Consider the following 13,363-nt stretch of genomic DNA (forward strand, 5'->3'; position numbering starts at 1 on the left):
ATAAGAGAGAAACAGACTAATATTAGCGTAGATGCCATTCTTTTAATGATGTAGCAAGTACATCGGGTGTTATGGGAAGTGTTCCCGGTTCCGGTTTACCTAATTAAATCAAGTCTGCCCTCCCCCCTCCCTGGACCCCTTCCAGTTTGCATATATCGGTCCAACCTCTCAACCGATGATGCCATCGCCACTACTCCCCGCTCAGCACTCACACATCTGGACAAAAAAGACTTATACGTCAGAATGCTGTTCTGTTCATAGACAGTTCAGCAATCAATACAATCATCCCTCAACAGCTCATCCAAAAACTGGTCCAGCTGGGGCTCAACACTTCGCTGTGCAACTGGCTGTTGGACTTTCTTACTGGTAGACCTCAGGCAGTACGGATCAGCAGCAACACATCCAGCACCATCACACTGAACACTGGGGACCCCCAAGGATGTGTGCTGAGTCCTCTCCTCTTCACTCTGCTGACCCACAACTGCACACCATCACAGAACTCTAACCTCTTTATTGAGTTTGTGGATGACACGACACAATGGTGGGTTTCATTAGCAACAGAGATGAGACAAACTACAGGAACGAGGCACCATCGAGAGCATCCTGACTAGCTGCATCACTGTATGGTATGGCACCTGCAACTCTCATAGTGACAGCAGCTGAGAAGATCATTGGTGTCTCCCCGCAGGACATTTACGGAACAGGTCTCACCCATAAAGCCCTCTGCATCGCAGGTGATCCCTCACACCTGACATACAGCTTATTCAGTGAAGGACAGCTTCATTCATATTCATCAGGCTGTCAGGGAGCCTAGCTTCTTCCCGACCTTGCCCCCCCCCCCCTTTCCCCATGCACTATACTGAACTCTGAACCTCATTCCATATCTGTATTTAATGTTCTACTGTCAGTGTTTCTATTCTGTGTATGTATTTATTAAACATGTGGAAGAATTTACAATAAAGCAGACTTGACTTAAAAATGTATTACATGTTAGATCAAATTATAATTTAATCAGAGACATTGTGCACTGTGTAAACATGATGGTTACTTCTAGACTAAATTTGTTTAGTCATGTTTATTTAATCATGCATTTACTCATCTTAGTTGCACAAAAACAGATTCATCCATTCTACAAATAATAAAAAAATAAAATAATGAAATGCAAGCAACAAGTCATGTAACGCATTACTTTTTAATTTACAAGAAAATATCTGAGTTACTTTTTCAAAAAAGTAACGCCAATTACTTGTGTTTTACTAAATGTTTTTATTGACTGACAAGTCTTCTGTCCCCACATTGGGAGTTATGAGAAGTTCAGAGTTTTTTTTGTGTACTGTGTAAACATGATGTAGTTCTAGACTAAATGTGAATGTGCATTAATTCATCCCACTCACACGCAAAAAAAAAAAAAAAGGTTTAGCACTAATCAAAATTAATTAAAACTGTGAAATGCAAACTCAGAATATGATGCAAACACGCAATAATTAAATATGTTAAATAACACAAATGTATCTAATCCCATTTTAGTAATTAATGCTGCTGACCCTTGGTGATCCAGTTCAACCATACTAATAAGCAAAAATGACTTTAGATAAACTAAGCACTTTAGTGCTTCATTGTTTTTTTTTTTTTATTGCTGAAGAGTGTTGAATCTTCTTCTCCTGTGCTCTACTGTACAGACGTGAATTGACTTTGGCTTCAGCCTGAGAAAACAGTAGCCTACAGGTTGTCACAATATTACATTTGGACGTGGAGCAATACAGGTGAGGAGTGTGTTTGTTTTGGTGTCATCATTTGGTGTCAAGTACTATGTAAATATGCATATTTTCTATAAGCTGTATATATACAATAATGCATAAATAATGCACAAAACATAAATCTTCTATTCCAGATTCATACACATTATTATTGTTAAGTCTTATTTAAATGTTTCTGTTCTCATGTCAGATATATGTACCAAGAGCTTCTTAAAAACTACAACAAATTCCTTGTGTGTTTGCGCAAACGAATAAAGGTGATTCTGGTTGTGTTTCTGATTATGATTGATTCACTTATAAGATCAGTTAGCATTATAAAAAATGGAGTGAAATGGTTACAGTCTACTGATGAAATGTCATGCAGTGAAAATTATACTTTGGGATTTTGTGTATTTAAATTTGTTTTTATTCTTATTGAACTATTGTGTGATAAGTTTTGAAAATGTACCACCAACTTGAAAAAGTAGCCGTTTCCTTTTTTTTTATGTATGTCAATTGTCACATACACTTACAGTAAGCTCATCATTTGACATTATTCACAAATTCACTTTCTCATGTGTCATGCATTCACAATGACATCAGACCAGCATTTTTATTTGTGTTCATATTTTTTTATCCTGTTCATTTTAAACAGTTATTATTATTATTATTAAAAATTGATAATTATCAATAAAATAACAAAACATTAATGCATCAAACTTCTAAAACTTCTAAAAAACTGCACCGTGTTCCTAAGTGTTTAAGTGCAAAGATATTTGTTTTACCAGTAGACAAAAGATAATCTTCTGCCACCTGCTGATAAAAGTCGCTAAATGCATTTTGAAACTTTACTGATCTTCACTGCACTTTGTTATTCTAGTTATTTATCAATGTATGATGAATCGGAAGTCTCATACATTAAAATTTTGCGTGAAAAAATAAGTGGATAAGTCATGAACTGACCTCCAGCAATATTATCACTTTTAATTAATTTAACTAAACTACGGCAACTAATAAACACAGATTACAATGGGTGGCAATCACTCTTAAACTAATCTAATATTTAAAGGAGTTATCAACAGTTGTTTACATATGACTTATTAGATCATAACATAAAACATCCTTCTCCAACAGAACCACAAGTTTAGTTTTCTCTGAATCATAAACTCTGTAACATTTTATTTTAGTGTCTCTGAACTAGTTGCTTATTAGCATAATTATTACTAGAATATAAGCCATTTATTAGTTCTAATTAAGCACATATTAATACCTTATTCTACATCCCTAATCTTACCCAATAACTAAACTTAACAACTAACTTACTAACTAGTTTATTGAGTGAAAAGTCATAATAAATAGTGAATAGGTATTCCATATTCTAAAGCATTTCCATAAATTTAGTAATAAGCTATTCAATATTTAATAATATCTTGTGTACAATGTGTAAAGCATTTCTGCATTTTTACTGCCAACTTGTTTTTACTGGTGTAAGAGCAGTAAATGTTTTTTAGACAAAATTTTATATTTTATGTGATAATCAGCTACATTCTTTATTTACATTATTTACAAAATGTATTACTTGTTAGATCATATGTTGTGAAAGTCGTGACATTTGCAAGGATGGTAAAACAGAGAACAGGGTTCTTTTATTTCTGCTCAATATGTTGAACCAAGAACCAAGATATGATGTTGAAATATCTGTTATAGGAACAGGACAGATCGGAGAGTTAGCTGTGTCTTTATTTTGGTGTCGATGTCAAATATCATCTTGGTTTCTCAGAAATCACTTACTGCACCATTAAACCCAGCTAGACCAGAAGTAATGAAAATAAATTAAGGAGAATGCAGAGAAAGACATTTGATATATGTAAATCTTTTATTGCAGAAGTTTAGCACTTTGTTTATTAATTATGTATTGCATTCTGTTATTCATTTTTATTTTTAAAGGCAAATACATATTTGTATATATATGAAAAGAAAGGGGAAGTGGAAATATAGGGGAAATATATAGTCTTGACTGAGCATGCTACAAAATTACTGCAGATATTGGAAATCTTTATATATTAATTATTTAAATTTTAATAGCTATTTGTCTGTTACAGTGTTGATGCACAATTTTGTTTAATATGTTTATTAAAATACAGATTTTCTTTTCCCCAAATCATGATTACCAAAGAACAGCAGAACATCATGCACACTTCATTCAGTAAAGTATGAATAGAAATATGTGTATCATTCAGTTTCTTCTGCAGCTGTAGAATCTGAAGTGTATTCACTGAACCAGGAAGTAGAAGAGCAGAGGAGACAACAGCAGCAGGAAGCTTGCCTTGTACATGCCATCTAACCAGGACAATAACAAACAATCACTGTCAATCAATCCTACAACTATAGTAATTAAAAATAACTTATTCATTGTTGAGAAACTTCTTCAGAATAGAAAGTCTATGAAAGCACCCTTAAAAATACAAGCTTTGCACACTATTCAGGATGCTTTTGAAATATGATATTAAGTTTATTTATTCGTATTAGGCCTATTGTTTCTTATATTACCTCATTTTAAGTTTTTGTGGAAAAATCTAAATCAAATGATCATATGAAGAAGAATACCTGCAGCATTGCAGAGGTCAGTGTCACAGCACTGGGTAGTGACTGACCCAGTCAGGATCTGTTGCGTCCCAGGTACACATAAAGCTGAACACGCTTTAGTTGTACTGGTCACCTTAATGGGACCTTCAAAAAAAAAAAAAAAAAACATAAATCTCTGTATGATAGGAAACATTTCAACATTTGCAGTTATGTGAAAAAAATCGTATTAATGTCATAGTCATTTTAACTTGAACGCTTCCTGTTATTTTCACTGTATGAAAACAGTTTAGCTGCTTGATTTTTCATAATGACATTTCGGTAACACTTGTTAACAATTGACTACGACATTTGTCTCAATAAATTCTTAATTTGCTGCTTATTAATAGTTAGTAAGGTAGTTGTTAGGTTTAGGTATTGGGTAAGATTAGGGATGTAGAATAAGGTCAAGTAGAATAAGGCATTAATATGTAATTAGCACTAATACATGACTAATATTCTAGTAATATGCATGCTAATAAGCAAATAATAGGTGTTACCTATTCTAAAGTGTTACCATATTTTAATCTATTGTCGCAATCATAAATACACTGGTTTGTAGCACAAATAGTAGTACCGTTTACACCATTTTATAATTTACCTTTACTTACCTATAGCAGAAATAAGCACTTCTGTGAGATTTTACATTTCCATTGTTTGAACACCAGAAAATTATAACAGCATCTCCATCAGTAAAAACATAACATCACATTTTAATAAATCATATTGGACTTACCAACTTCTGTCACGGTTGTTACAGTCATGCACTTGGTAGATCCACTTGGACATGTTGTCCCATTTTGATTTGTACAGGATCCCGTCAGACTCGTACACTCGTAACATCTGAGAGAGTGCCCTTAGTAATAAAACAGAGACCGTGAGAGAGAGAGAGAGAGAGAGAGAGAGAGAGAGAGAGAGAGAGAGAGAGAAAGAGAGAGTATACAGTAACATTGCAAACACTAATTGTCGTTTTACCTGCAGTGAAAAGACTGAACAGAAGAAAAACTGAGATTTGCAGATACATCTTTGATCAGGAGGAGAATGAAATATTGTGTCTGTTTCAGCGGTCATTTTATAGCGTGTCAAATGGGAGGGACTTTATGAGACAATGACAGTTTAACACAAGTTTCCATGTATACAACATAAATGGAATATGTACTGTTGATTTTTTCCCAGGACATTATCTAATAATATTACATGAATTTTTGTGAACCCTAAAGCACAATGCAATGAAGTGCAAAAAAAGAATACAGAAAAAGTTGATATAGAAACTTTCTTCATCAATACAGCACAATGTATCCAATTTCTATGGATTTAAATAATTTTTTGGTAACACTTTCTTTGAAGCCCATATTTATGATACATTATAGGGATATTCTTAAGGCATTATAATGAATGCATAATGCATTATAAAAAAATAATAATACGTTATATCAACTCATGAATAATCATAAAACAGATAATAGAAAAATAATTAAATCGAAGAACAAAAAAGTTGTCTAACATAAGCAAAGCAAAGAGGAACAGGGTGTAAAAAAATATTAAATCAACACAATGGTCTACAGGCACAGGCTGATGAAATTAAATTAGTTTTATTTACAAGCAAAAAGAATTGTTTTGATATATCAATGTAGACCATTAAGCACAATTTTTCTGTTTATATAATCATAAGCTCTTAAATATTTTATTAGTTTATTAGTTTTAAGTATAGTATGATGTAGTAGTGATCTTAGTGGTGAAAATGTATGTAATAATCAGCTATATAAATCTGCAACACTTAAAAAATATATTACATGTTAGATCAAATTAAAATTATGTGCTGTGTAAATATGATGGTCACTTCTAGACTAAATGTGATCATGCATTTACTCAATCAGTTGCACAAAAACCGATTCATCATTTTTACAAATAAAAAACTATACAATGAAACGCAAACTCATAATATGACACAAACCTGCAATAATTAAATATGTTAAATAACACAAATGTATCTAATCCCATTTTATTAACTAATGTCTTTGTTGCTGACCTTTGATGATCCAGTTCAATCATACTAATAAGCAAAAATAACATTAGACAAATTAACAATTGTGTTAATTTTTTATTTTTTTATTGCTTTAGAGTGTAGAACTTTCTTCTCTTGTGTACAGACGTGAATTTACTTTGTTCATTACACTTTTTTGTGTGAAAGGGCTTTTACATTTTATATAATTAGACATTTTTATATTCACAACAATCAAGCCCTGCTCATATTTAAAAATGCAAAACGCAAAGGGAACACAACGCATTACTTTCCGTAAAAAGTAACTAAGCAACATAATCATATAAAACTGATGCCGAGTTTGCTTTGTTTCTGCTGGATACACAAGTAACAATGGCTTTGCTTTGAACCATGATGTTCTAATGTCAGCCATAGAAACAGTAGCCTACAGCTTGTCACATAGCGTCAATCTTAGATTTGGGCGTGGAGTAATCAAGGGAGGGGTGTGTTTGTTTTGGTGTCGATTTTAAATATCATTGTTTCTCAGAAATTGGAGACTGTTCTGGCTGCAGATTTGCACTTGTACATCATGTGCATCGCCAATGGAGACAAGATGCTGTGGCGGTTAAACAATTAAGAAGTAATTTAGTACTATAAAGTACCTCCCAGAGTCGCCTGAAGGAGAAGAAACAAGATCCTCAAATCTATGGCCACGCAAAACAGCAAACAAAACAGTCTCTTGTAAAGCCTTTACCATTAATAGGCTACTTACCGTAATAAGACAGACATATATTAAAAGATCAAATTTGATATACAGTTTATTAATAACATATATAAGGCAAACATGTAAGTGTTTAATAAAATACAGATACTGTGATTATGATTTGAAATAAGTCAATTTACTGTAAGAAGATTACTTGACATTACTTGGTTATCCACTCCAAACCCATTCTACAGAGAATCTATGTTCTTTATAATTAATAAATTCATATAATTCATTGATTCACCTGCCTGACTGACTCAGATCCGACACCTGCACCGTCAGCAGCGGAGCTCCCCAGGGCTACGTTCTCTCCCCACTGCTCTTCTCCCTCTACACAAACGACTGCACATCTAAAGACCCCTCTGACACCACACTCATCGGCCTCATCCAGGACAGGGACCAGAGGTTGAGCTGCTGACTGTCTGGTGCAGTCTCAACAACCTGGAGCTGAACATGCTCAAAACTGTAGAGATGACCGTGGACTTCAGAAGAACCCTTACTGGGCACCACAATCTCTCAGGACCTAAAATAGGACACTTATATTGACTTGTTAAGTTGTATTTATTTATTTTAATTAACTGAAAAAGTTGAAACAGTTTTACTCAGCTGTTACTTGGTCAGTTCGGTGCTCTTCTATAACTGGTTTGGTTCAGCCAGCGAATCAGATTTAAGGAGACTGTTAGGACCACTGAAATGGTCATTGGTGTGCATTTGTCCAGTCTTCAGGACTTGTAAAACTCCAGAGTAAAGAAACGGGCAGGTTACATCAAAGACCCCTCTCACCCCGGGCACAACCTCAAGCAGATGCTACAGATCTCTGGGCACTAGAACAACAAGTCATAAAAACAGACCCCCCCCCCCCATGCCATCTCCAGCCTCAACAGCTAACACAGGAATTATTACCTGTGTTCTGTAATTCATTATAAACTATTGCCTTTCTCTCAAGTACTACGTGAATACATGTGCATATTTTCTGTACAGCTGTATATACAGTATACACTAATGGACAAATCTGTACTGTATAATTCTTCTGTTCCAGATTCATACACATTATTATTATTGTTATTATTATTAAGTCTTATTTAAATGTTTCTGTTCTCATGTCAGATATGTATGTTTATATGTATCAAGAGCTTCTTAAACTTTAAAAAATGTTATTTCATTTTTCCCAAGCCAATAAAGTGCAGAGTGCTCACAGGTGAAAAAAGTTCCATATGAAAAAAATCCAACTTAGCACAATATACCATAACTTCAATTCAGCAATAATTATAAAAAGTAAAATACCAAAAACTCATGAACAGTTTCCACCCCTTTCCACAAATACTTGGTTTTTCCCAGTCCCCATGATGCAACACAGCAAATGTATAAAAAAGCTGACAAAAGTCTCTTCTGCTCTTTTACTCAGTGAAAGCTCCCATGTATGCCGATCCAGGTAATAGCCAACAATTTACAGGAAAAACTTTAATGTCCACTGGTTTTAGTGTTCAGGTGGCCATTCTAAACACAACAGTCCAGTTACAGATGTGTAAATGTGTGTACTTGTGTGTGTATCGTCCATCTCTACACCTCGCTGACACATCGACACACTCATAAATAAAGAGTTTTAAAACACAAGCGTGTGTTAATGCTAATAAAGATTAGGCAGAGGGAATAGAGGGCAGCTCTGTGACAAGCATTATGAAATGCAGTAAGATGAAATGGTCACAGTGTACTGATGAAACGTCATGTAGTGAAAATTATACTTTGGGATTTTGTGTTTTTCAAAAATGCATTCAATGCACTGTGATTAATTTTGAAATTGTACCACCAACTTGTGTCAAAATCACATTTAATGTCAATTGTCACATTCACTTGAGTTGACATTATTCACAAATTCAGCTTTTTCACGTTTCATACATTCACAACAATGACATCAAACCAGCATTTTTATGTGTTCATATTTTTTTATCCTGTTCATTTTACACAGTTATTATTATAATTATTATTATCAACTGCTAATTATTGATACAATAGCATAACATTAATACATCAAACTCCTAAAACTTCTAAAAAACTGCACCCCATGAGTTGGATCTCAACAAGTGCCAATATATTTGTTTAACCAGTAGACAAAAGATCATCTTCTGCCACCTGCTGATAAAAGTTGCTAAATGCATTTTTACACAATTACTGAACTACACTACACTTTGTTGTTCTAGTTATCAATGGATGATGAATCGAAAGACTCACACATTAAAATTTTGCGTCCATCAGCACAAGACCACAGGAACCAGATGAGTCCTCTGCACAATCTGACTTTGCTGCAGGCTGAAATTAAACTGCTGGTTGAGAAGAACTGCTCCGGCTGAGCCTGGTTTCTGCCAAGTAAACTGTAATGCTGCTTTAACACACTCTGTATTGTTAAAAGTGTTATATAAATAAAGGTGACTTGACAACAATGAATGTTTACTTTTAAAAAGTAAAATAGTAAAAAAGTATATTTATATACTATGTTTGCATCATTATTGCGAGTAATATAAATCTAAAAAAACACATATGCGCGCGTGTGTGTGTGTGTGTGTATAAAATGTAACATTTTTATGTTATCTTGTTATCCAAAAATTTTTAAAACATGCAAATGTCAGATTGGATTGTAATAAACATTCTTACCAAGAAGCCTACTATAACAAGCAACCCATATGGCCTAATATATTATTGTTTATGAATGTTTTATATTAAAATCTAAATACAATTTTTAACATTTTACATTTAAATGTTAAATTAACATTTAAATGTTATTTATTTATTAATTCATTATTATTTTTATATTTATATTTTGCCCAATGTCAAAAAAAGATCATCAGCTTCCAGCTGTTGGTAAATTATACAACATATGCAAACTTTCTCAAAATGAGCAAATTCAAATAATAATTGTGAAAAATTGGTGTCTCAATCACGGAAAGATGAAAATAAAATAGGTTAACGTTATTTTTACCTCAGGAAAGCCATTCAGAGTCTGTGTCTCGTTCCTTAGAAGTGTTCTCTGGAGAGAAGGCCTATTGCTCAACATAAACATTTATCTTCACTTTTTATTTTGCTTGTTTGTCTTTGCCAAAGTTATGGTATAGGCTACTCAAATGTAGCAATGTAAGTGAGAATCGCTTTAAAGTAATGCTATTTTGAGACAAATATCTTCTTCATGACTTTCATGACTGTGTTACTGTGTAAGACAATTAAAGCAGTTTTTAAATAACAAAAGAGCATGTAAAAGTAAAGTATTTGGGCTAAAAAGCGTTTTTTAGACACAGTAATTAACATGATAATTAATAGATGGCTAACTTTTCCATTTGTTACATTCAGGTGGTAAATATCATATGTTATGTTGGGTGTCCATATTAGAGATATTCACCATGTTTAGAATGAAATCATCATATTTAATATGTAATCATACATCATAATAATAATATCATATAATAAAACATAATTTGTCATTACTACTGTAAATATATATAAAATTATTACTGGATCTCCTTCAATACTTTCAGAATCTTTACTTATTTAAATGATTTTGTTTCTGTATTTAAAAAAATATTTTTTAATTAACATATGTGACCCTTGACCCTTGACCAGTCTTTAGTCGCTAAAGGGAAATTTTTAGCAATAGCCAAAAAATAAAAATAATATGGTTCAAAATTATTGATTTTTCTTTTATGCCAAAAATCATTAGGACATTAAGTAAAGATCATGTTCCATGAAGATATTTTATAAATTTCCTACCGTAAATATATCAAAACCTAATTTATGATTAGTAATATGCATAGCTCAGAATTCATTTGGACAACTTCAAAGGTTATTTTCTCAGTATTTAGATTTTTTTTTTTTTCACTCAGATTCCAGATTTTCAAATAGTTGTATCTTGGCCAAATATTTTCCAATCCTAATAAACCATACATCAATGCAAATTTGATGTATAAATCTCAACCTTATGACTGGTGGGTTGATGGTCCAGAGTCACATATATTAATGACAGTATATTTATTGAATAAAAATGCATTACTTTATTTTTTTAAATAAGCAGAAAATAGTACAAACTAAAAGTAGGCCTTTAGTCACATTGTCCTTACAGCATGACCTTATTTATTATATATGAAAAGGAAAAAGGTGACTTAATATTACACAAATGTCACATCAGAATGTCACAGCAAACAATCGCATTAGAACACCACAGTACAGAGAAAGCACAAGCTCTATATTCAGTGCAGTGTGTGTGATTGTAGATGTGAAGATCTGCTGGATTCAGTGCAGCAGGATGAAGGAGAGCAGAGAACAGCAGAGGAACAGGAAGCTCTGAGAGACGCTCTGAACACCGTTACACAGATTCCCTGAACAGCATGAGATCTTCTGAACATCATCAACAGATGTTGTGCTATCAGAAATGGATTTAGAGACACAGCCTTTTACAACCAGTGACTGCTCTCCGTAACTCGCTGATGAGAAGCAAAAAAACAGATTATTTTAAGAATTACTGGTATATAGATGATATGTATATAATGACTTAACCATTTAACATAAGAGAGAAAAAAAACAATGACTTTAATCTTCTTGCTTCAGCAGATTCTCACCTGCTGCTGTAATGCAGTGGTCTTCACCCCCTGAACAGCTCACTGTGTTTGAGCAGTTCTTCCCATTACAAAAGTAACATTTCTTTCCATTGGAGTCAGTTCTGGGATCTACACAGAAAGCAGGTATTCATTTATTTTATTTTCTGTAAAAATATAAAATCATATGAAACGACACTCTGTTAGCTGCTCCGTTCAATCAATGAATTCCTGACTGAATGTCCTTTGGAAGCAAGATTTGAGATAAAAGAAGATGGTTATTTGCATTTGGTCAGTAAAGCACAATACCTGGAGCGTCTTGGACGTTACACTGGTCTGTGTTACAGCACACTGAAGACCTCTTTATAATGCCGAGGTTCATGGATCCACTTGCACAGTCAGCAGCACAGTCTTTACCCTTCTGTTTAGTACCGATGTCATCTAAAACATGAGTGATTCAGGAAAGACCAGTTCCACACATTATTTTGATAAAATATTTATTTATAAAGATGCTAGTGTAATAGAAAATAATAAGTAATCTGAGATTACATTTATAAATTCTGTGAGGAAATTAGTAGTTCTGTGACACGTTACATTTCCAGAGAAGCAGCCCCAGTAAAACACATCTCCATCAGTCAAAAAGAAAATTACATTTCAATCCATTGTATTGAACTTACCAACTTGTGTTACTGCTGTTGTACTCATACACTTGGAAAATCCCCTGGGACATGTTTTTACTTTTTGATTCGCACAAGAAGCCTTCAGACCTGAGCACTCATAACAGCTGAGAGACTGTCCTTTAGTATTAAAAGAGAGAGAGACGGTGAAAAAGAGATGCCAGAAATCTGTATTTGAACTCTAAAAAAATTCAAAACTATTTGTCTTTGTACCTGCAGTGAAAAGAATGAACAGAAGAAAAACAGAGATTTGTAAATCCATCTTGATCAGGAGGTGAGTGAAATAATGTGCCTCTCTCAGTGCTCACTTTATAGCTGATCAAAGTGGGAGGGTCTTTAACTTGAACCTGCTTTCTTCTGTGCAATACAGAAGGAGATATTTTGGAAAATGTTTCTTAAATGTTTTTACGTCTATAAAATGAAAGCGTTGTTGGCTTTAGCGTTGTTTGGGCCCCAGTAAACTGCAGAACTAGAAGATGGCTTTTGCTCTGAAATCACGAAGAATCAGACTTGACGTTGTGATTTTGTGACAGATGTTTTAAAAGACAAAAACTGATGCTTTGATGATCTAGAACACTTCAGATCTAATTTAGTGTGTAATTTTTTTGTGTCTAATATAAATTATTTGACAATCCTTCTTGAAAAAAGCAGGGAAATCATCACTAGATGGACTTAAGGTCTGAATCTGCTATGAAACCCTTGGAAATAGGAAATGCATATGATCAGAAAAACTAATGTAATTACTGCAAGTATTGGAAATACACAAAACTATGAAAATCAGAGCAACAAACACAATTTATTGAGTATAGTCTGAATAGAAAAGTGTGTCATTTACTCTGCAGCTGTAGAATCTGAAGTGTATTCACTGAAACAGGAAGTAGAAGAGCAGATGTGGCAACAGCGATAAGAGGCTTACCTTCATCACCTTTTCCCTAAATGCTCATATCCTACAAGCAGCTCGCTATCAGGGTGAAGTTCAGGGTTTGCTCTCTGAATAAGGACACACA

At 33.6% G+C, this 13,363-nt stretch overlaps 1 protein-coding gene across 1 annotated transcript; it reads right to left on the minus strand.

Moving 5' to 3' along the window:
- Positions 1 to 11,010: 11,010 nt before the first annotated feature.
- On the minus strand, positions 11,011 to 12,780 carry LOC113039224 (phospholipase A2 inhibitor and Ly6/PLAUR domain-containing protein-like). The gene is made up of 5 exons (XM_026197107.1): positions 12,570 to 12,780; positions 12,357 to 12,476; positions 11,989 to 12,120; positions 11,704 to 11,811; positions 11,011 to 11,568 (listed from the first exon to the last, which is right to left on the minus strand). The coding sequence occupies exons 1-5, from the start codon at positions 12,616 to 12,618 to the stop codon at positions 11,378 to 11,380; spliced, it is 600 nt and encodes a 199-aa protein (XP_026052892.1). The 5' UTR covers positions 12,619 to 12,780; the 3' UTR covers positions 11,011 to 11,377.
- Between the last annotated feature and the right edge of the window lie 583 nt (positions 12,781 to 13,363).

The sequence above is a fragment of the Carassius auratus genome, chromosome 21 (assembly GCF_003368295.1).
Source record: "Carassius auratus strain Wakin chromosome 21, ASM336829v1, whole genome shotgun sequence".
In the NCBI taxonomy this organism is placed as follows: Eukaryota; Metazoa; Chordata; class Actinopteri; order Cypriniformes; family Cyprinidae; genus Carassius; species Carassius auratus.

What these genes read in the sequence shown, in the direction of transcription:
- LOC113039224 (XM_026197107.1), bottom strand. Translation starts at nt 12,618, where the DNA reads ATGGATTTACAAATCTCTGTTTTTCTTCTGTTCATTCTTTTCACTGCA. An exon ending in GTTCATTCTTTTCACTGCAG is followed by an intron (nt 12,477 to 12,569) that starts GTACAAAGACAA and finishes TTAATACTAAAG; the next exon opens with GACAGTCTCTCAGCTGTTAT. An exon ending in AACAGCAGTAACACAAGTTG is followed by an intron (nt 12,121 to 12,356) that starts GTAAGTTCAATA and finishes CTCATGTTTTAG; the next exon opens with ATGACATCGGTACTAAACAG.